The 21,677-nt window shown below is 47.4% G+C and overlaps 1 protein-coding gene across 2 annotated transcripts in view; it reads right to left on the reverse strand.

Annotated features, from left to right (window-relative positions):
- ARNT2 (aryl hydrocarbon receptor nuclear translocator 2) overlaps nucleotides 1–21,173 on the reverse strand; it is a 175,678-nt gene extending 154,505 nt beyond the window's left edge. For both annotated transcript variants that reach the window (XM_084816437.1, XM_084816436.1), the window contains exon 1: nucleotides 20,712–21,173. In XM_084816437.1, the coding sequence (XP_084672563.1) occupies nucleotides 20,712–20,742 (31 nt within the window). In that variant the 5' untranslated portion in view covers nucleotides 20,743–21,173. The remainder of the gene's footprint in view (nucleotides 1–20,711) is intronic.
- Nucleotides 21,174–21,677: the final 504 nt, after the last annotated feature.

Consider the following 21,677-nt stretch of genomic DNA (forward strand, 5'->3'; position numbering starts at 1 on the left):
ACCGTGAAGCCAAGCTGCGAAAAGGTAAGTGACTTTCGTACATCCCTAGCTCCAACAGGTGGACCTCAGGGCTTCACTAGAAAAACAAAGTAGATCCCACTAGCCTGAAGTCTGCCCTCCCCTGAAGTAGGCAACAATGAACTGAGGGCCAGCACCAAGGGTAGGTATGGTTGGGCACCTGCCAAGGGCCTTGGCAGGTGCCCAACCATACCTACCCTTGGTGCTGGCTAGGGATAGACAAATCTGGCAACGTTGGTTTCTCTCGGTTTCTCATTTTTCCTAAGAAGCTTTGGCTAACAGATTTCTTGCAAGCAATTTTCTTACGTTAATTTTTGTACATGATTTCCCCTAATATGCATATTTTTGTATGCAGTTTTTGATTGGAGAACTCCCTTGCAGAATTCAGAGAAACATGATTTTCAAAGGTTAACACCACCTCATTGACAAGAGCCGCTTAGACTTGCTCCTTCTCTTCACCACTTGCAACCAGCTTGTTCACCTGCTTCTCACTCTGTCCCAAACATCAGTAGTGGCAAGAAGGAAAGCAGTAGATGCCACTGCCTATTTGCTTCCCGGCTCTCTGCCTGTCAAGCAAGCAAATGGTAGCAATGATGAGAAAGCAGATGAGGAGCAATAGCAGCTGGTGACAATGGTGGTGAGAAGATAGTCTTCATGGAGGAGTGGCCCCATGAAGGGTGTCTTGGCCAAGGGTCCTCAAAAACCTGGAGCTGGCACTGGGTGAACTAGATGGGCAAATAATCTCACCTGGTATAAGTGGGCAGAAGGTAGATCTCCAGATATTTTGGACTTCAGCTCCCAGAAGCCCCTGCCAGCATGGCCAATATTCAGGAATGCTGGGAGAGGAAGTCTGTAACATCTGGAGATTTACTTTCTGACCACTCCTGCTGTGCGACTGCAGGAGATGGCTGCTAACACTCACTCATACCTTGCAACTGGGGCTTAATGGGCCTTTCATCAACACTATAGCCCTATGCAGATGTTCAGATCACGTACACTGTACACATGGAAGCAGTGAGCAGGGGGCGGGGGGGAGTGGAATCATCAGGCCCCACTCCTGACCTATGCATGTTTAGCTGAACACATGGAGCCTATGTGCATGTACTTGAAGGAGTAGACCTCCACAGAAGACAGGTTCAGGTTGACAAGGTCTGGCTGTAAAGAGAGCGTGCATTGTCTAGGAAAAACCCCTTGTGCTTCCAATCAGGCAAAAAGCTTTTGTTTGCAGATCAGCGTTTGCATGGGGATGAACATCTGCTGAAGTAGATGTGATGAAATGAAGAAAATTATATATTTTTACATATGGACACACACTGGCATGAGCATGAAGAGAGGGCCAGAAGAACACAGTCATAGGAGAAAGTAAAACAAGACATTACTAAGAAGGTAGAAATGGACTGAGATTTAAATATAATCAGAGCCAGGGCACATCTTGCTGAACTTTTGTGAACTCATTGATTAGGATGCGTTCTGCTGAAATTACTGCACTCCTCTGCAGACACCACTGGATTGGTTTGCTGACATCACTGCATTATTTGGATGACCTCCATTCTGCAGGATAGCATAGGGAGTGGCTTGCGTCTGTGTACTGGCTTTACTGGGAATAATATGAAAGGAACAGCAGCAGAGGGACACTGCTAAGCGAGAACTATCTAACACAACTCGCTCCAGTTGTATTGATTTTAAGACATGGGGACACTTAAGCTTTCAAAAAGGACTCCCCTGGTTGGTTGATTCTCCCTGTTTGATCAGTAAAGCTTCGCCCAGGATTCAATGGAAAAGGTCTAGGTCTCATTTGCACTGGAAGAGCAGAGGGATTTCCAGTGCAAATAGCAGCTTCAGACAAGGGATTTTTCTCAGGACCACAGCCAGAGAAGAAAGGGTTAAATCCCCCCTTCCTCGCCTGCTGCCATCTCAGCAATTATCAGCAAATCTCCAGTGGATGTTATCTGCATTTTTTAAAAAAACCATACACAGGACAATATGAAGAGGGGAGCAAGGGAAGCTAAAAGGGAGGGAAGCGGCACGGGGGCAAGATGGGGGAAGTGTTTACTGTATCACGTGGCGGTGAAGGCAGCAAAAAAGGAATATTATGCTGCCTCTATCGCGTCTGCAGAGTGCTGTCCCAGGAGGCTATTCCAAGTGGTCCAGACCCTGGTCGGTCCTGTGGCTCCGGAACCACTGGAGCATTCTAAGGCCTCCTGTGAGGCCTTGGCAAGGCACTTTGCAGATAAAATTGATTGGATTAGGAGTGTTACTCCGTGTGCTGTGGATACAGTTAGTGAGCAAGAGGCGGCCTGTGGCAAACCAGTTTTGTGGGATCGGTTCCAGCTTCTTCCTTCTGATGAAGTGGATAAGGTGCTTTCATCTGTAAGGCCGACCACCTGCTTACTTGATCCTTGCCCATCTTGGCTCATTATGGGCTGCAGAGAGAGACTGGGTGAGGGGATCAGGGCGGCAGTGAACGCCTCCCTTGAGGAGGGAGTGATGCCATCAGCCCTCAAGGAGGCAGTGATGAGACCGCTCTTAAAGAACTCCTCCTTGGATCCCCAAGTTCTGAACAACTTTTGCCCAGTCTCAAATCTGCCATTTTGGGGCAAGGGGATTGAGCGGGTGGTGGCGATGCAGTTGAAGGCACACTTCAAAGAAACCGATTATCTAGACCCATTTCAGTCGGACTTCAGGCTTGGGCATGGGACAGAAACGGCCTTGGTCGCCTTGGTGGATGATATGAGGAGACCTCTGGATAGGGGTGAATGCTCCTTCCTTGTTCTCCTCGACCTCTCAGCAGCTTTTGATACCGTTGACCATGGTATCCTCCTGGACCTCCTGGATGGGTTGGGCATTGGAGACACCATATTGCGGTGGTTCCAGTCCTTCCTCTCCAGCAGGTACCAGAGGGTAGCACTGGAAGAGGAGGTTTTGAACCCATGGCCACTCACTTGTGGGGTGCCATAGGGTTCCATCCTCTCCCCAATGCTATTTAACATCTATGTGAAGCCGCTGGGGGCTATCATCAGGAGGTTTGGGGTGTGGTGTCATCAATATGCGGATGACACGCAGCTCTACCTCTCATTCAAATCTTCACCAAGGTTGGCTATAGAATCCCCGTCCAAACGTCTGGAGACGGTGAGTGGCTAGATGGGGAGGAATAAGCTGAAGCTGAACCCTGACAAGACTGAGGTACTTTTGGTGGGAGACAAGAAGAGGCTGGGGATGTTGACCTGGTGTTGAATGGGGTACGGCTACCCTTGAAAGACCAGGTCCGCAGCCTGGGGATCATTTTGGATTCCCAGCTGTCCATGGAGGCTCAGGTGCCAGCTGTGAGCCGGACAGCATTGAACCAACTCCATCTGATATGGCAGCTGCACCCCTTCCTTCTCAACCATCTGCTCCCATCGGTAGTACATGCCCTGGTCTCCTCTCGTTTAGACTACTTTAATGCACTCTATGTAGGGTTACCCTTGAAGACAGTTCGGAAGCTGCGGCTGGTACAGAACACGGCAGCTCGCCTGATAAAAGGCAGCCACCAGCGAGATCACATCACTCCAGTGCTGAAGGAGTTGCACTGGTTACCAGTTGTTTTCTGGGCCAAATTCAAGGTGTTGGTTTTGACCTTTAAAACTCTATATGGTTCCGGCCCAGCCTATCTTAACGAGCACCTCCAGCAACACCACAGACAGGCTGCTTAACAAGATCAGCCTCGGATGGCCTTCTCTCTGTCGCATCAGCCAGGACAGCTAGACTGGTGGGGACGAGGGAGAGGGCCTTTTCTGTGGTGGCCCCCACTCTGTGGAACTCCCTCCCTAGGGAACTCTGCCATGCCCCCTCTTTAATGAGCTTCCGCCATGCATGAAAAATGTGGTTGTTCAGGCAGGCGTTTGGGGTGGGTTAGGGTATTTTAGAAAACGTTTTTATTGTAGAATTTTATTGTTTTAAACTGATTTATTATATGTTTGTACATCGCCCAGAGTGGCTGGGTGACCAGCCAGATGGGTGATTAATAAATTTAATAAATAAATAAATATTGAAGGGGAAAAAAACCTTACAAACTGTTAATAAAAACAACAACAACCAACCATGTACATTAAATGCAACACTGCATTTAACATCATGTCTAGTTTGGTCCCCTGGTTGAGTGCAAGAACCACAAGGCAGGGATGTGTCTTTCTACTGTTTCTCTGTACAACGTCATGCAACACTGATGGTACCGTATAAATAATTACTTCGAAGTCAAACTGCTGGAACCACTCACAATTCAAGTCACACATCTGACTTAACTCCCTCTCCAGGCCCAATCTGGACAAGCTTAAAGCTGGACTGGGAGAGTCAGGAAATAACTTTTATTTTCCCTGGAATCTATGCTAGAAGCAAAGGCAAAACCAGTTGCAAGGTAACATGCTTGCCAGTGACCCAAGACCGGCAACCATCCCACCATGTAAGAGCACAGCAATCCTCTCTTTGCACAGAGCACCCAAGAAGAGCAGAGGCAGCATAACAGAATCCTTACACTGCACACCTCACCTTATCCAGGTTGAAGGGAACCATTAAGGCTCCTTTCTCTAAGGCCGCTCCAAGTCACTGGGACTACCATTTTCCAACAACAGCCACCTTCAACCAGGGACTCCTGCATGAAATTGTTGAACTAGAATTCATCAGTATGTTTGATTTTATTAAAGTAGGACTCAGATGGAGCCAAGGGTCTCTCCCCAACTCAGGTATTAAATTAGTATAGTAAAGCTAGGAAGGTTGTGCTATCACCCATCACTGATGTCATCAGTGATCATTGTGATTTATCTCGTAGACCAGGGGTGTTGAACCTCAACCCTGTGATCCAAATCCAGCCTGCCTGAGATTCTAATCTAGCCCGCCAAGGTTCCCCAAATGACCACGCCCCCTCCCCCGGCCCACCACCTCTCCCACGACTGCCAATCATTTGGTGGTTTCCTGGCTTTTGCATGCTTTTCCCCCACTCTAAAAGAATATAAGAACGAAGTACAGCAGAAGAGCCCTGCAGGATCAGACCAAGGGTCCATCTAGTCCAGCATTCTGTTCACACAGTGGCCAACCAGCTGTCGACCAGGAACCCACAAGCAGGGCATGAGCGCAACAGCACCCTCCCATCCATGTTCCCAAACACCTGCTGTACATAGGCTCACTGCCTCTGGTTCTGGAGGTAGCACAGAGCCATCAAGACTAGTAGCCAGTGATAGCCTTTTCCTTCAGGAATTTGTCCACTCCCCTTCTAAAGCCATCCAAATTAGTGGCCATTGCTACATCCTGTGTAGCAAATTCCATAGTTTAACTATGTGCTGTGTGAAGAAGTACTTCCTTTTATCTGACCTGAATCTCCCACCAACCAGCTACATAGGATGGTCCTGGGTTCTAGTATTTTGAGAGAGGGAGAAAAATGTCTCCCTTTCCACTTTCTCCATATGATGCATAATTTTGTAGGCCTCTATCATATCTCCCCTTACCCTCCTTTTCTCCAAGCTAAACAATCCCAGCTGTTGTAACCTTCTCTCACAGGGGAGTTGCTCCAGCCCCTTGATCATTTTAGTTGCCCTTTTCTGAACTAAGGCTGAAAGGCCTCTCCTAAGGCTTAGGTACTGGCAAGAAAAGCTTTAAGCTAGTATCTGCTGGTATTTTTTTGTAATTTGGGCTCCACCCCTCTTGCTTTCAGCCCTGCCCACCAATGGAAGATGGCCCTCATGAGCATCTCTGAAAGTGAATTTGGCCCTTGGGCTGTAGAAGTTCAACACCCTGTTGTAAACAATGATGGCATTTCTATGCAAAGTTCAGATTGGACCTCTTGCATTTCATGGGCTTTGGCCTCAAACGTTTACCTGGTAAACTTTACCATTTTCCCTTTCTATACCCATATATACGTGTGTGTATGCGCACGCACGTGGGTGATTATACATGTCTGACAACTGAGAACACTGCATGCCTCTGAGGAAGTGGACTCTATTTACTGTGCATTAACAATAAATCTGCTAATCTTTAAAGGTACCAGAAAATGCATTTGTGTTTGCTCTGGCAGACCAAAACAATGAATAGGCCATTCATGAGGCTCCTAGCTCCATCAACTGTTGTGAGGGAAGGATTCCAGAACTTCAACTTTCTAACAGAAAGAAATCATCTTCTCAAATTCAGCCTACACAAGTTGCCTGAGGCTACAACTTTACGTGCCCTAAATTGGGAGTAAGTTCCGTTGAAAACAGTGGTACTTATTTCTGGAGTCAATATACCTATGGCTGGGCAGCAAGAAACCCAAGCGGTAACCAGGCAGTCAACCATGGAGAAGCACCACCAGCAGATTAAAAATCAGGCTAGAATATTTAATTAAAAATAACATTTAAGAGAAGAGCAAGTCGTTAAAGAGCTCACCACCTCGGGCACTAAGGAGGAACAACGTTCCGGAGTTAACGTTTCCAAGCATCTGCTAGTCAAGCTTGTAATTAAACACTTCATCTCTCTTCTGGTTTTATTGGAGATAACCAGAGCGATCGGTTTTTGCATATTGACTATGTTAGACATGCCTGATTCTAGAGCCCTGCAGTTTGCCCTTGAGCAAAATTATTACTGTTATTTATAATAATCCTATCAGCGTGCATATCATAAGAACTGCACTGCTAGATCCCCAAAATCCATCTAGTTCAACATCTTGATACCAACAAAGGGAAACTGAATGCTTTTGGGAAGTTTACATGCAGACCATTAACTTTCTTTCTTTCTATACCACTTTTCTGAAGCTAACCAAGGTGGTTTACAAACAGTTCAGGAAAAATAACATAAACAAATAAAAACATAGTAAGACATTGAAAACAACCTTAAAAACCTTAAGTATTTAAAAAGCCACATTGAAATGATGCATCATGACCCCCTTCCCAAATGCAGAAAGAGGCGCAACTCCAAAGGGAGCACATTCCAGAGTTTGGGAGCTATGGGCCTGATCTTTCAGGGTTAAATTCGAATCCCCAAGCTAGGCATTCTACTGATGAACAGTAGAACTATTGATCATTTGCAGGCAATAGTTCTTCCCGTTTGTCCTTAGTACCTAGTACTCCAAGGTAGCACCTAGTACTCCAAGGGATGTAGTGATTTTGTAAAATCTGCTCCATCTGCGTTTCATGGATTGTCAGTGCTTTTCATTCCATTGTCAACTCATTGATGGAATCAGATTTTTTCAGATTGCCCAAATTTGTGCAAATTCACATTTGCGCAATCACACAAATCGCCACAAAATGCACATTTTCATGCTTTAGCCTATTGGGGAAATGCACATTTTCACCCAGTGTTGTTGTTGTTTAAAAATTATTATTTTACATATTTTTCTACAACAAAATCTTTGTAAAATTCCAGAAAGTAAAAGAAAAAAAGAAGTCAGCAAGTCCACGGAATCTGTGTGACTCAGGAAAAGCGAGTCCACTGTGGAATCCACAGGTCAGATTAATAGAAATCCAAAGTCATTTGATTCCATTTCAGATTTCTCCGACATCCCTACTCCAAGGTGTACTCTCTCTTAACCTGGAGGTTAAGTTTATCTAAACCAATAGCCACCCCAATAGCCAACCAATAAACTTCCACAAATTTATCTAAACCAACAGCCACTCCAACATGTTGCAGCAATGAATTTCCTACATTAATTGTGCATTCTGTGAAGAACCTCCTCCTTTGGGTTTTACAGGGGACATGAGCAAAAAAAAAAAAGCACAAGAAAAGGTGATCCCAGCCCCAAGGAGCTTAAGTCTAAATTTAGAACAGGGTGGAGAAAGGCAACAAAAGAAGAGAAGGAACAAGAAGGGAAGGATAACAAGGGATGACATATGAGCAAATGCCAACTCTTTGAAACCACGCACATGTATCCAGGGAGGGCAGAACATAAGGAGAGCCATGCTGGATCAGACCAAGGGTCCACCTGGTCCAGCATTCTGTTCACACAGTGGCCAACCAGCTGCCCACGGGAAACCTACAAGCAGGACCTGAGTGCAACAGCACCCTCCCACCCATGTTCCCTAGCAACTAGCACACATAGGCATACAGCCTCTGATACTGGAGGTAGCATAGGGGCATCAGGACTAGTAGCCATTGATGGCCTTGTCCTCCAGGAATTTGTCCAACCCCCTTTTAAAGCCATCCAAATTGGTGGTCATCGCTACATCTTGTGGAAGTGAATTCCATAGTTTAATTCCGTAGTTTCCATAGTTCCATCAGGGCCAAGAGCCGTTCCTGATCTTGCGCCAATAGTTAAATACAACTTTGCACTTATGTACTTCAAAAGGAGGTGAGTGCAGATGGTGTCCAGGCACAAGCTTCTCCTCTCCTTAGGGGGGAAAGCTTGTTGGCTAGCTCTCCCCGCTGAACAGAACTGGGACTTCCTGAAGCGTTGCTTAAGCTCTCCAAAGGGGCTGTAGTACAACAACAGCATTCATTTATATTTGAACAATGGTAACCGAGAAGCGGAAACACTGCTGAGTTTAGCACTGCAGTTGCTGTAAGAAATTCTGGTAGGTAAGGTATGGTAGCTGTAAAAGATGAAAGGGGGGATTTGATCAGGGAGGAAAGAAAGAAAGAAAGAAAGAAAGAAAGAAAGAAAGAAAGAAAGAAAGAAAGGCAAGCTGAGGGGAAGAGAAAAAGCCAGGAGATGGCAAAACTAAGAGATTTTAGAAAAGCATAAGGCCTAGGAAAGCCGAAAGAGAAATTGGGGCAGGGCGAAAGGGAGAGAGAGAATGAACACAAGCAAAATAGGATTGCAGACCTAGGCCTCTGTGTTTCCCAAGGGTGCAATAATGTCTACAATTTCCTCTTTCATTTTAATCCAAAGGGCTTCCCTTTTCCTGGGAAAAACTGCTAGCGCGCCAACTATTTAAGCTAAGCTGATCTCCAAAGCTGGTATGGGTCAGATTTAAACAGCTGCCTGGAACCACTTCAGCCAAGGGTGAAGAACCCTCAGGTCCAGGGGCCGGATCCAGCCCTCCTGGGGTCCTCAGATGGCCATGCCCCATTACCCTGGCTCCACCCTTTTGAACAACCATGGAACATTTGGTGGTATCTCGGCTTTTGTGCAGCTTTTCCCTCATTGTAAAAGGCTGAAACACCTCTCCTAAGGCTCTCTTATTGGCAGTAAGAGATGTAAGCTAAAACAGGCTGGTATTTTGGCCATGCCCATTTTGCCTTTGGCTCTGCCCACCTCTGGAATGCAGCCCCCGAGAGCTTCTCTGAAATGAGATTTGGCCCTCAAGCTGAAAGTGGTTCAGCACCCCTAGTTTAAGGGTCTGAATTCCCATGGCTAACTTTGGAAAATAAATGTTACATCCAGGTAAGCAGCCGGAAGATGAGTCATTTCCTATAAGAGTCACAATTAACTAACATAGGTGTGTGTGGGCAAATGGGCTGGTTTCTTTGGGTTGGGGGGGGGGGGCTACTAACTTGCATAGACTTATTTGCAAGGCTGCTTTCAAATCCTGATTAAGAAGGAACCTTCTTTTGTGTTTAACAATCTGTAGCATCCAATGTTAGTCCTACTTAAAATAGGCCCATTGAAATGAATGAGACTTAAGTTAGCCATGACTAAGCTAAGTCCCATTCTTTTCAATGGGTCTACTCTAAGTAGGACTAGTGTTGGATACCACCCTATGGCTAATGCCAATACAGATACTTTAAACTATGGTCAAGGTCAGCAGAGGAAAGCTCAGTGTGTGTACGTGGGAGAGTGGGGGGAAGGCGGGGGGAGATAAGTGCATGATTTCATGGCCTAATCCTCGCCTCCTAAACATGGTTAAAAGAGACTGCCGGTGTCACATCTGCACTGTTTCTCTGCAACCGGGCCTAATTTAGGCCTGAACAATGAAATATTCTTCTGGATTTAAGCATCAGTAGCTAATGCATCTTTAAGATTTGCACGCCTTAAGCTCTGAAAACCAGAGTGTTCTGAAGCCTGTTTCTGCTTTCTAATAATAATAATAATAAAAATAATAAAAAAGCAGCAAACCCCGCACCCCACTCTCTCCCCTACCTTGTAAATCAAAAATGTCAAGGGAAATAGCTGCCCTTTATCACAAGTAATGGTTTTGCTGACAGTTTTAAAATTAAAAGCTATATCACTAGATGACATGAAGCAATGCATGGATGCCCTAAACACACACACACACACGCACACGTACACACAACTGGATTATGGACTAACAGCAGGGATAGTTATGCTGTTCCTAGGAAGAAAATAGTCTTGTTCGCCATCTCCTCTTCATTTGCTCATGCTCAGTGAGTAAGATCTCAGCAAAAATGCTACTTTGTAAAAAGGAAAACCTTTCATTCACAACCGAGTCACACCACGGCTCATGTTCCTCATTATACAGTCCCATTTGAACCCCAAGGACACTGTTGAGTTTCTGGGCTTTACTGGAGGTTGTGTACCAAAAACCAAGTTGGGGTGCTACCACAGCAACTATACGATACATCAGTTTGTACACTTCTTAGGGCCAACCCTGTTCAAAGATGAAAACTGTCTCATTCCTAGAATTGGAAGGTCCCACCCACCCACCTCCACCATTTCTGTTAACCTAACAAGATTTGTATGCTATTTTTCCAAATAAAACTGCAACAGTGAAATCATAAAACATCATTAAAATATCCTCACAATTAAAGCAAGAAAAAGAAAAGAGATATGCATCAAAGCCAATAAACATAATAAAGTAAGAAGAGCCATGCTGGATTCAACCAAGGGTCCATCTCTTCCACCAGTCTACTGGCACAGTGGCCAACAAGCTGCCTATGGGAAACCCACAAGTAGGACATGAAAGCAACAGCACTCCATTGCCCCTGGTTATATGTGTGTGTGTGTGGGGGGGGGGGGAGGCATGTTAGTATACTCTACTTCCAAAGGGATGACAAAAAAGCAAAGGCCCAACCTTCTCCTGAAAGGATGATGGAGGAACTACATGGGACTTCTGCAGGAAGTTGCACTTCCAATTCCGGCTGAACATCAGGGAAAACTTCCTGACTGTTAGAGCAATATGACAATGGAACCAACAACCTAGGGAGGTGGTGGGCTCTCCCATGCTGGAGGCATTCAAGATGAAGCTGGACAGCCATCTGTCAGGGATGCTTTGACTAGAGTGGTAGGCGGCAGTATTGCAACAAAACTCTCCCCACGACCTGAGTTTGATCCCAGCGGAAGCCGGATCTTGGGTAGCTGACTCAGGTCGACTCAGCCTTCTATCCTTCTGAGGTCAGTAAAATGAGTACCCAGCTTGCTGGGGGAAAGGTAGTCATGACTGGGGAAGGCAATGGCAAACCACCCCGCTATAGTCTGCCATGAAAATGCCAGCATAAGCAGCGTCCCTCTAGGGGTCAGTATGCTTGCACAGGAGGAACCTTTCCTTTCCTGCATTGAGTAGGGGGTTGTACTCAATGGTCTTATAGGACCTTTCCAACCTTACTATTCTATGATTCTAGGAGGGAATTCTAAGGGCTAAACTCCATTAAATACGAACTGTGCAACTGATCATCACCATTTTCTTTACCTTTAAGTAGGCATGCGGGGCCCTGATCCAGATCAGAACCACCGTGTGTGGGTTGGGGAGGGTTAAACCTTCCCACCCAGTCATTTTCTTCCCCTAAATTCGCCCCCCCCCACACACACACACACAAAACACACACACACAGGGGCTAAAAAACAAGGAAGGGGGAACCTCCATTGGCACCTATGGAGGTTTTTTTTAAGAAAAATTAGCCCCCACAGATAGGGTGATGAATATGCGGAAATAAAAGTGGCTGAGTAGGAAGGTTTAAACCACCACCACCACCCCGCACGCAGTGGTCCCAATCTGGATTGAGGCCCACATGCTTTCTTAAGAGGTAAATAAAAAGGTGAGGATTAGCTGCATGCTACATATTTAATGTAGTGTGCAACTTAGCCCCAACATTTTAGGGCTGCAACAGAAAAGGCCCCAGGGGTTTTGTGGAAGCCAAGCTAGGCTCCAAGTGAGAAGGAACAAGCTGTCATAGAAGGAGGTCTCCTGTTTCCAGGGAGTGTGGCATTATGGTCGGCTGCTTCTGGAAATTTCTGGGCACTTAGGCAGGATAGAAAAAGAAGCTTAGCCTCACATAAGGATCTAATGCCAGCCCAGTGTTGATCAACCAAAGGAAAAAGGCTACGCTCCTGGTATGTCTATCAACCCTAGCCTTTCCAAAAGCTTCATACCAATTGTAAACCTCTAGTCCCTTCTGTGCTTGCTCTGAAGCCTGAACATACACAGCCCACAGTAGCACAACTGTGGCCGCAATCCTCTAACACTTACCTGGGAGTAAGTCATTCTGAATTTCGTAAAACTTACTTCTCTGGGTAGGCATGGATAGGGTTGCACTATAAGGCTCTGTGATGTGGAATGGAGGCGCCACAGATCACTGAGCTATTGCGGACCATGCACGCTGTATTTTTTCACTGGAACTTTTTCCATGTTTAAAAACACATCATTTTATAAAATTAGTTAGTAAAAAAAATGGATACGATACAAGTCAAATTGGACAACTTGGGCAACACATCCCTAGGAACCCTGCCTTATCTTTTACAAGCAGTGTTGATTGTCAGTGCTGCCTGATCACCCCCACTGCAAGCGAGAGCAGCTAAATAAACCACGGACCTTTAGTCTGTGGTTTGTTTCGTGAGACATGCAAACCCAGAGCTCTGGCTTGTCTCTACCATGACAAGACAGAGGAAAAACCTAACAACAAATGGTTGGCTATTTTTCTGGCTTGTCAAGGGAGAGACAAACCAGAGGCCTGGGTTCGAACATCATGCTGAACAAACCACAAACCAAAGGTTTCTGGTTTATTTAGCTGCTCCCACTTGCTGTGGGAGTGATTAAGCAACTTTTATGAGCATACTACTGGTAAACAATAAGCCAGACTTCCAAGGGTACGCTATCCCTAGGAAACGCATATATTTACGCACAGTGTTTTTAAAGGCATGCTAAAGTTAGTATGTTAAGGAAGCAATCCTATGGCCGCTAGAGAGCAGCTAGACGGCCATAGGATATGTTGTTTTCTGGGAACCGACTTCGGAGTCCGTGCTCCGAGGTTGGTTCCCGGAGAACTGACCTCCCCGCACTTCCGTGCTGCCTCAGAGGCAGCATGGAACAGCCCCGTCCTCCACGCTCGCAAGAGGAGCATAGAGCAGCCGAAAAGGGGCGTGCCTGGGGGCATTCTGCGGCACGGATGGCAGAAAAGTCTGTATGACACATCCAATGTGCTGTACAGCAGCCTCCTCCCCCCACTCACCCCCCCCCCCGCAGCTAGACAGCCAAAATTGGCTGTCTAGAAGAAAATGCAGGGTAGCTGAAGCACAGAGGGAACAATCCCCTCTGTGCTTCTCCTGCTCTGCATTGGACAGGTGGTCGCCTCTGAGTTCGAAGGCATCCGCCTATCTGAATAGGATTGTGCCCTAACAGTTGTTAGGGCCCTTCTCTCTCCTTAAAAATCTAAACAGTGTAAGGAAAATATATATGCTATTGAATGGTTATGTCTTCAGATATGTAAAAGATATGTAAAAATTCCAATAAAAAATAAACATCCAAGATAAATTTTGATTTTTGTTAAGTGTGAAACATTTAAAATACATTAAAGCTGCAATCCTATACACACTTACCTGGGAGTAAGTCCCACTGAACTCAGTGGGGTTTACTTCTTAGTGGGCATGCTTTAGATTGCAGTCTAAGCATACTTTATTTATTTCAATCGTAATCATATATTTCAGCTCAATTGTTTTTGGCCAATCTCTTTGGAAACATAGAGAGATATTTATACAGCACATAAAATTAATGTGCCATTGCTTTTTTTTAGTTCTCTTTTACAAGTTAAATAAACATGCCACAAAACCCACATCATTGCCAAGGCTGTAAAACTAGGCACACTTACCTCTGAGTAAGCCCCACTGAACACAGTAGGACTTACCCCTGAGTAAACATGCATACGATTGTGCTGCATGCTAAATTGCAGCTTCCAATCTTGGGGTTCTCCTTACCAGCCCTGGAACCTTTGACAAATGGTTAAAACAAAGTCACCCTAAACTGGCTTGGAGAACCCTGATTAAAAAACCCATACAAAGAGGTAAGACTTTGAACCTGATTTCAAAGCACAACCTGATTTCTGACCTTGCAAAGTCTACCCACAACTCAGACCAGGGAAAACCAAACTGTTCGCCACTTCACTTGTCTACATTCATTCATGCGGCTTTTATGGAAGGTGAAAGAATTTCACCTTACAAAAGAACCTGGACATAAAATCATAGGTTGGGAGCTAGGTAATATTCATAATCTTTCATCAAGTATTGATTTTCATTTAAGATTTAAAGGTTTCCAATTAAAAATGGATCTCCAGGCCAGCAATCTCCTTTGTATTCAATTTTATGGAGCTAAACTCTTACCAAGAAAAATAGCTGGGATTCAAACTCAGCAGATTTATGGGGGTCATAAAACGGGCAAATGCCAAGAGCCTCTTGTGATTAACAGCCTGTTCCTAACTGTGCTTACTCAGAAGCCAGTTCCAATGTGTTCAACTGGCAAAATATGGCAGCCAAAATATGGCTGTTCTGAGGTCTAATCCGGTGCATCTTTATCCAGAAGCAAGACCCACCAAGTTCAATAAGCGGTACTACAAAGCGAGTGTCCATAATGATCACACCTTTAGATTTTTATTAAACCAATGAGGCTTACGTTCTATGATGAGACCACTGAATTTGGCTGCCCATTCTTGAACTTTCACAGAGAAGAATTTAAGTGGCGAAGAATTGGATCCTGGTATAATGTCAATTAACACATTCAAGTTGAATACATGTTTATGTTTGGTACAAGGAATGCAGAAGGTACTGGCAGTATTATCTTAGAAAAAAGAAGGTTAAAGGATGACAAGATATGAGTGGCCAACCAACGCCACGGACAGAGGGAGGTAGTAGCAGCCTTGGGCTGACATATAATGACCCGCAGGTCTGGCTGCATTCCTGAGGTCCTCTCCTAAATATTGCCCAGTTTCTGGCTCAACAGCAAGCTAACGAAAGGCACAGGGAGTTTGTATCACAGAGCACACTGAAGTGCAACTATTCCATGCTTTGGACAACATATAGCACACTTGCTACAAAGGTTGTCCAACACTGCAGTCATAGTTTCCAAATATCACTGCAGCACAGATTGTGTGAACTGAAGTTCGCTACTATAATCACTGATGAAAGAAGCAACCCTTTAACTGCATTATAGCAACATTGACTTGGGTTCCATATCAGACAAATCTTCCCAGTTCTAAAAACTGGATGAAACTGTCAGCCAGGGATGCTGCAACATTTCTTCCATCAAAGGAGAGCGGGAATCTCTTAGGAGCGTGTCGACATGAAATCACAAAGGGCCAACATTTCTGCTAATCTGGTTCAGAGTGCGTGAAATTTTAAATGCTGGTGTCTAGATATTTTGAAAGTTTCTTCAACGCTGTAGGAGGCTGGCTCCTACAAATGTTAATATATATTCTAGCTTTCAGGTAGATTTGGTCTAAAAATGGAGAAAGGGGATTACAAGGTAGCCAAGTTTGGACTATCTTCAGTTCTTCTGCATTTAACAGCAGCCTACGTGAGAAGAGCCATGCAGGACCAGAGCAAAGGTCCACCTAGTCCAGCATTCTGTTCACACAGTGGCCAAACAGCTGTCAACCAGGAAACCACAAGCAGAACATGAGTGCAACAGCACCCTGCCCTGCCCATGTTCCCCAGCAACTGCTGTATATAGGCCTCCGATACTGGAGGTAGCACAGAGCCATCAGGACGAGTAGCCATTGATAGCCTTCTCCTCCAGGAAGCCTGCAGCCTGATCTGCAAACATTAGCAGCTGATGACATCCAATTTCCTGGCACCAAAAGCTCCATCTGCACATTTCTGCACATCACATGCCTGTTAAACACATGAGAGTAGGCCAGGAGATATATTATTCCTCAGCTGGTAGCCCTAATGGGGAGGGGTCATACCTCAGTGGCAGAGCAAGTGCTTTGCAGGCAGAAGATCCCAGGTTTAATCCCCGTGATCTCCAGACAAGACAGACACCCTGGAGAGCAGCGGCCAATCAGAGGAGACCTGCCTTCCCCAACCTGGTGCCTTCCAGATGTTTTGGACTAGGAACATCGAAAGCTACCTTCTACAGAGACAAAAACTTGGTCCGTCTCGCCTAATATTGTTGAAAATGACTGGCGGTGCTCTCTCCAGGGCATCAGGTAGGATTCTTTCCCAGTGCTACCTGGAGATGCCAAGGATCGAACCTAGGACCTTCTGCACATAAAGCATGTGCTCCACCACTGACCAATGGGCCCTATGCCTTCAACTCCCAGCAGCCCCAGCCAGCATGGCCAATGGTCAGGAATTCTGGGAGCTGTCGGCCAAAACATCTGGTGATCACCATGTTGAGGAAGGCCAAAGTAGGCAAGGTAAGGTGTCCTTCCCCCTACCTAGTGCCTTCCAGTTGTGTCTGACTACAAGTCCTACCATCCACAGCCAACACCTGTCTGGGTATGATGGCGGTTGTAGTCTGACACATGACGCGGGGGGGGGGGAGGCTGATATAAGGCAACGACAGGGAAGGGCAAGCAGCTCAGCTGCAGAGCCATCGCTTTGCATGGAGAAGGTCCAGGTTCGGTCCTCCAGTTGGCAGAAAAAGTCTGTATGACACATCCAATGTGCTGTACAGCAGCCTCCTCCCCCCACTCACCCCCCCCCCCGCAGCTAGACAGCCAAAATTGGCTGTCTAGAAGAAAATGCAGGGTAGCTGAAGCACAGAGGGAACAATCCCCTCTGTGCTTCTCCTGCTCTGCATTGGACAGGTGGTCGCCTCTGAGTTCGAAGGCATCCGCCTATCTGAATAGGATTGTGCCCTAACAGTTGTTAGGGCCCTTCTCTCTCCTTAAAAATCTAAACAGTGTAAGGAAAATATATATGCTATTGAATGGTTATGTCTTCAGATATGTAAAAGATATGTAAAAATTCCAATAAAAAATAAACATCCAAGATAAATTTTGATTTTTGTTAAGTGTGAAACATTTAAAATACATTAAAGCTGCAATCCTATACACACTTACCTGGGAGTAAGTCCCACTGAACTCAGTGGGGTTTACTTCTTAGTGGGCATGCTTTAGATTGCAGTCTAAGCATACTTTATTTATTTCAATCGTAATCATATATTTCAGCTCAATTGTTTTTGGCCAATCTCTTTGGAAACATAGAGAGATATTTATACAGCACATAAAATTAATGTGCCATTGCTTTTTTTTAGTTCTCTTTTACAAGTTAAATAAACATGCCACAAAACCCACATCATTGCCAAGGCTGTAAAACTAGGCACACTTACCTCTGAGTAAGCCCCACTGAACACAGTAGGACTTACCCCTGAGTAAACATGCATACGATTGTGCTGCATGCTAAATTGCAGCTTCCAATCTTGGGGTTCTCCTTACCAGCCCTGGAACCTTTGACAAATGGTTAAAACAAAGTCACCCTAAACTGGCTTGGAGAACCCTGATTAAAAAACCCATACAAAGAGGTAAGACTTTGAACCTGATTTCAAAGCACAACCTGATTTCTGACCTTGCAAAGTCTACCCACAACTCAGACCAGGGAAAACCAAACTGTTCGCCACTTCACTTGTCTACATTCATTCATGCGGCTTTTATGGAAGGTGAAAGAATTTCACCTTACAAAAGAACCTGGACATAAAATCATAGGTTGGGAGCTAGGTAATATTCATAATCTTTCATCAAGTATTGATTTTCATTTAAGATTTAAAGGTTTCCAATTAAAAATGGATCTCCAGGCCAGCAATCTCCTTTGTATTCAATTTTATGGAGCTAAACTCTTACCAAGAAAAATAGCTGGGATTCAAACTCAGCAGATTTATGGGGGTCATAAAACGGGCAAATGCCAAGAGCCTCTTGTGATTAACAGCCTGTTCCTAACTGTGCTTACTCAGAAGCCAGTTCCAATGTGTTCAACTGGCAAAATATGGCAGCCAAAATATGGCTGTTCTGAGGTCTAATCCGGTGCATCTTTATCCAGAAGCAAGACCCACCAAGTTCAATAAGCGGTACTACAAAGCGAGTGTCCATAATGATCACACCTTTAGATTTTTATTAAACCAATGAGGCTTACGTTCTATGATGAGACCACTGAATTTGGCTGCCCATTCTTGAACTTTCACAGAGAAGAATTTAAGTGGCGAAGAATTGGATCCTGGTATAATGTCAATTAACACATTCAAGTTGAATACATGTTTATGTTTGGTACAAGGAATGCAGAAGGTACTGGCAGTATTATCTTAGAAAAAAGAAGGTTAAAGGATGACAAGATATGAGTGGCCAACCAACGCCACGGACAGAGGGAGGTAGTAGCAGCCTTGGGCTGACATATAATGACCCGCAGGTCTGGCTGCATTCCTGAGGTCCTCTCCTAAATATTGCCCAGTTTCTGGCTCAACAGCAAGCTAACGAAAGGCACAGGGAGTTTGTATCACAGAGCACACTGAAGTGCAACTATTCCATGCTTTGGACAACATATAGCACACTTGCTACAAAGGTTGTCCAACACTGCAGTCATAGTTTCCAAATATCACTGCAGCACAGATTGTGTGAACTGAAGTTCGCTACTATAATCACTGATGAAAGAAGCAACCCTTTAACTGCATTATAGCAACATTGACTTGGGTTCCATATCAGACAAATCTTCCCAGTTCTAAAAACTGGATGAAACTGTCAGCCAGGGATGCTGCAACATTTCTTCCATCAAAGGAGAGCGGGAATCTCTTAGGAGCGTGTCGACATGAAATCACAAAGGGCCAACATTTCTGCTAATCTGGTTCAGAGTGCGTGAAATTTTAAATGCTGGTGTCTAGATATTTTGAAAGTTTCTTCAACGCTGTAGGAGGCTGGCTCCTACAAATGTTAATATATATTCTAGCTTTCAGGTAGATTTGGTCTAAAAATGGAGAAAGGGGATTACAAGGTAGCCAAGTTTGGACTATCTTCAGTTCTTCTGCATTTAACAGCAGCCTACGTGAGAAGAGCCATGCAGGACCAGAGCAAAGGTCCACCTAGTCCAGCATTCTGTTCACACAGTGGCCAAACAGCTGTCAACCAGGAAACCACAAGCAGAACATGAGTGCAACAGCACCCTGCCCTGCCCATGTTCCCCAGCAACTGCTGTATATAGGCCTCCGATACTGGAGGTAGCACAGAGCCATCAGGACGAGTAGCCATTGATAGCCTTCTCCTCCAGGAAGCCTGCAGCCTGATCTGCAAACATTAGCAGCTGATGACATCCAATTTCCTGGCACCAAAAGCTCCATCTGCACATTTCTGCACATCACATGCCTGTTAAACACATGAGAGTAGGCCAGGAGATATATTATTCCTCAGCTGGTAGCCCTAATGGGGAGGGGTCATACCTCAGTGGCAGAGCAAGTGCTTTGCAGGCAGAAGATCCCAGGTTTAATCCCCGTGATCTCCAGACAAGACAGACACCCTGGAGAGCAGCGGCCAATCAGAGGAGACCTGCCTTCCCCAACCTGGTGCCTTCCAGATGTTTTGGACTAGGAACATCGAAAGCTACCTTCTACAGAGACAAAAACTTGGTCCGTCTCGCCTAATATTGTTGAAAATGACTGGCGGTGCTCTCTCCAGGGCATCAGGTAGGATTCTTTCCCAGTGCTACCTGGAGATGCCAAGGATCGAACCTAGGACCTTCTGCACATAAAGCATGTGCTCCACCACTGACCAATGGGCCCTATGCCTTCAACTCCCAGCAGCCCCAGCCAGCATGGCCAATGGTCAGGAATTCTGGGAGCTGTCGGCCAAAACATCTGGTGATCACCATGTTGAGGAAGGCCAAAGTAGGCAAGGTAAGGTGTCCTTCCCCCTACCTAGTGCCTTCCAGTTGTGTCTGACTACAAGTCCTACCATCCACAGCCAACACCTGTCTGGGTATGATGGCGGTTGTAGTCTGACACATGACGCGGGGGGGGGGGGGAGGCTGATATAAGGCAACGACAGGGAAGGGCAAGCAGCTCAGCTGCAGAGCCATCGCTTTGCATGGAGAAGGTCCAGGTTCGGTCCCCCGGCATCTCCAGGCAGGGCTAGGCAAGAATCCTGGCGGAGACCCTGGGGAGCCGCTGCTGCCGGTCAGGGTCGACAACACCGAGCTCCATGGGCCGGCGCCCCGGCTCGGTCGAAGGCAGCTCCCTAGGCGGGTCCTGCTCAGGTCTGCCTTCCCTTTGCGCGGGCGGGCAGCCGGCTACGGGCTCTGCGCTCCTGCGCACGGCGGATGCCCCGTCCGGCTCGGGCTGCGCCCTTGGGGCTGCACGCCGCGGGCGGCCTCCCCCGGCTCGGGCTCAGCGGGCGGCCTGGGGCGCGAGCCCCGCGGAGCGCGACGCGCCCCGCTCCCGAGCGAGCCGGCAGGAGCCCGCAGCCCAGCAAAAGACACGCCGGGGCAAGAGGGGAGGCCCGCGCGGACAGAGGCGGCGGCGGCTGAGGATGGCGCGGCCAGCGGAGGCGGCCGCGGGGCGCCCCTCCTGCGTGCCCTCCGCGGGGCCGGGCCGGGCCGGGCCGGGCGGGAGCGCCCCGGGCCTCGGCGGGGCGGCCGGCCGGCCGGCCACGCAGCAGCCGCCGCGGCTACTCACCGGGTGGATTAACAGCCGCCGGCGTTGCCATCTTGTCTCTGCGAGGCTCCCGAGACACGCGCGCGGGGCGCGGCGGGGCGCGGGGCCCGAGGAGGGGCGGCCGTGCGCCCGAAGGGAGGCGCCTCCCCGCCGGGAGCCGCACAAAGCGGGGCGTCCCCGCGGGGGCTCTCCGGCTCCGCGCGCGCGGGGCAAAGGCGGCTCGGGGCGCTCGGCCGCCCTGCGCGCAGCTGCCCAAGATGTCTGATCTGAGGAGCCTCTCCCCGCCCCGCCGCCGCCGCCGCCGCTTTCCCCCCTTTTTTCTCCTCAGTCGCGCCTCTGCTCATGCTCGCCGCCCCTCCCCCCCACCCGAAGTGAGCATGTGCGAGGGGCTGCACATGGGCGCGGGGGAAGTGAAGCCGGCCGGCCGCCCTCGCTTTGCCCTCACTTGCCGTCGGGAGCCTTGCGCTCCGTCTCGCGGCGCTCTCCGCGGAGGCGGAGGCTGCGGCTGCAACGGGGCGGGCGGGGCGCGCGTGCCATTTCACGACCCACCCACCAGTGGAGACTGGTGGCCCCGGTTTCGGCGGGGCTGTGAGTCCCTTCCGCGTTTTGGCCAGAGCCAGCCAGGACTCCCAAGGAGCTAGCCGAGGTGCCGAACCTCTTTCGGGGATGGGGGATAGCTCTTCGAGAGTTCTGGCTGAGCCCCAGCGCGGATTCACCGCCCCGCTGACACGGGAGCCACCGCTGCTCGCCCTGTGAGCCGCTCCCGGCGCGAGAGACCCTTGGCACGTGCAAATTACAAGGGAGCCGTGAATTAGGGTTCGTTGAAACAAGGCTGCGATCCTAAGCACGCTGACTTGAAAATTAACGGTGCAGTCCTATGCCTGCTGGCTGGGGAATGCTGGGAATTGTAGGGCTGTTTATTTGTGTAAACAGACAGAGGATTGTGCCTTAGCTCAGTTAGGGTGCAATCCTATGCATGTTTAGGCA

The sequence above is a fragment of the Heloderma suspectum genome, chromosome 11 (assembly GCF_057233095.1).
Source record: "Heloderma suspectum isolate Gila_16-S chromosome 11, 16-S_ref, whole genome shotgun sequence".
NCBI lineage: Eukaryota > Metazoa > Chordata > Lepidosauria > Squamata > Helodermatidae > Heloderma > Heloderma suspectum.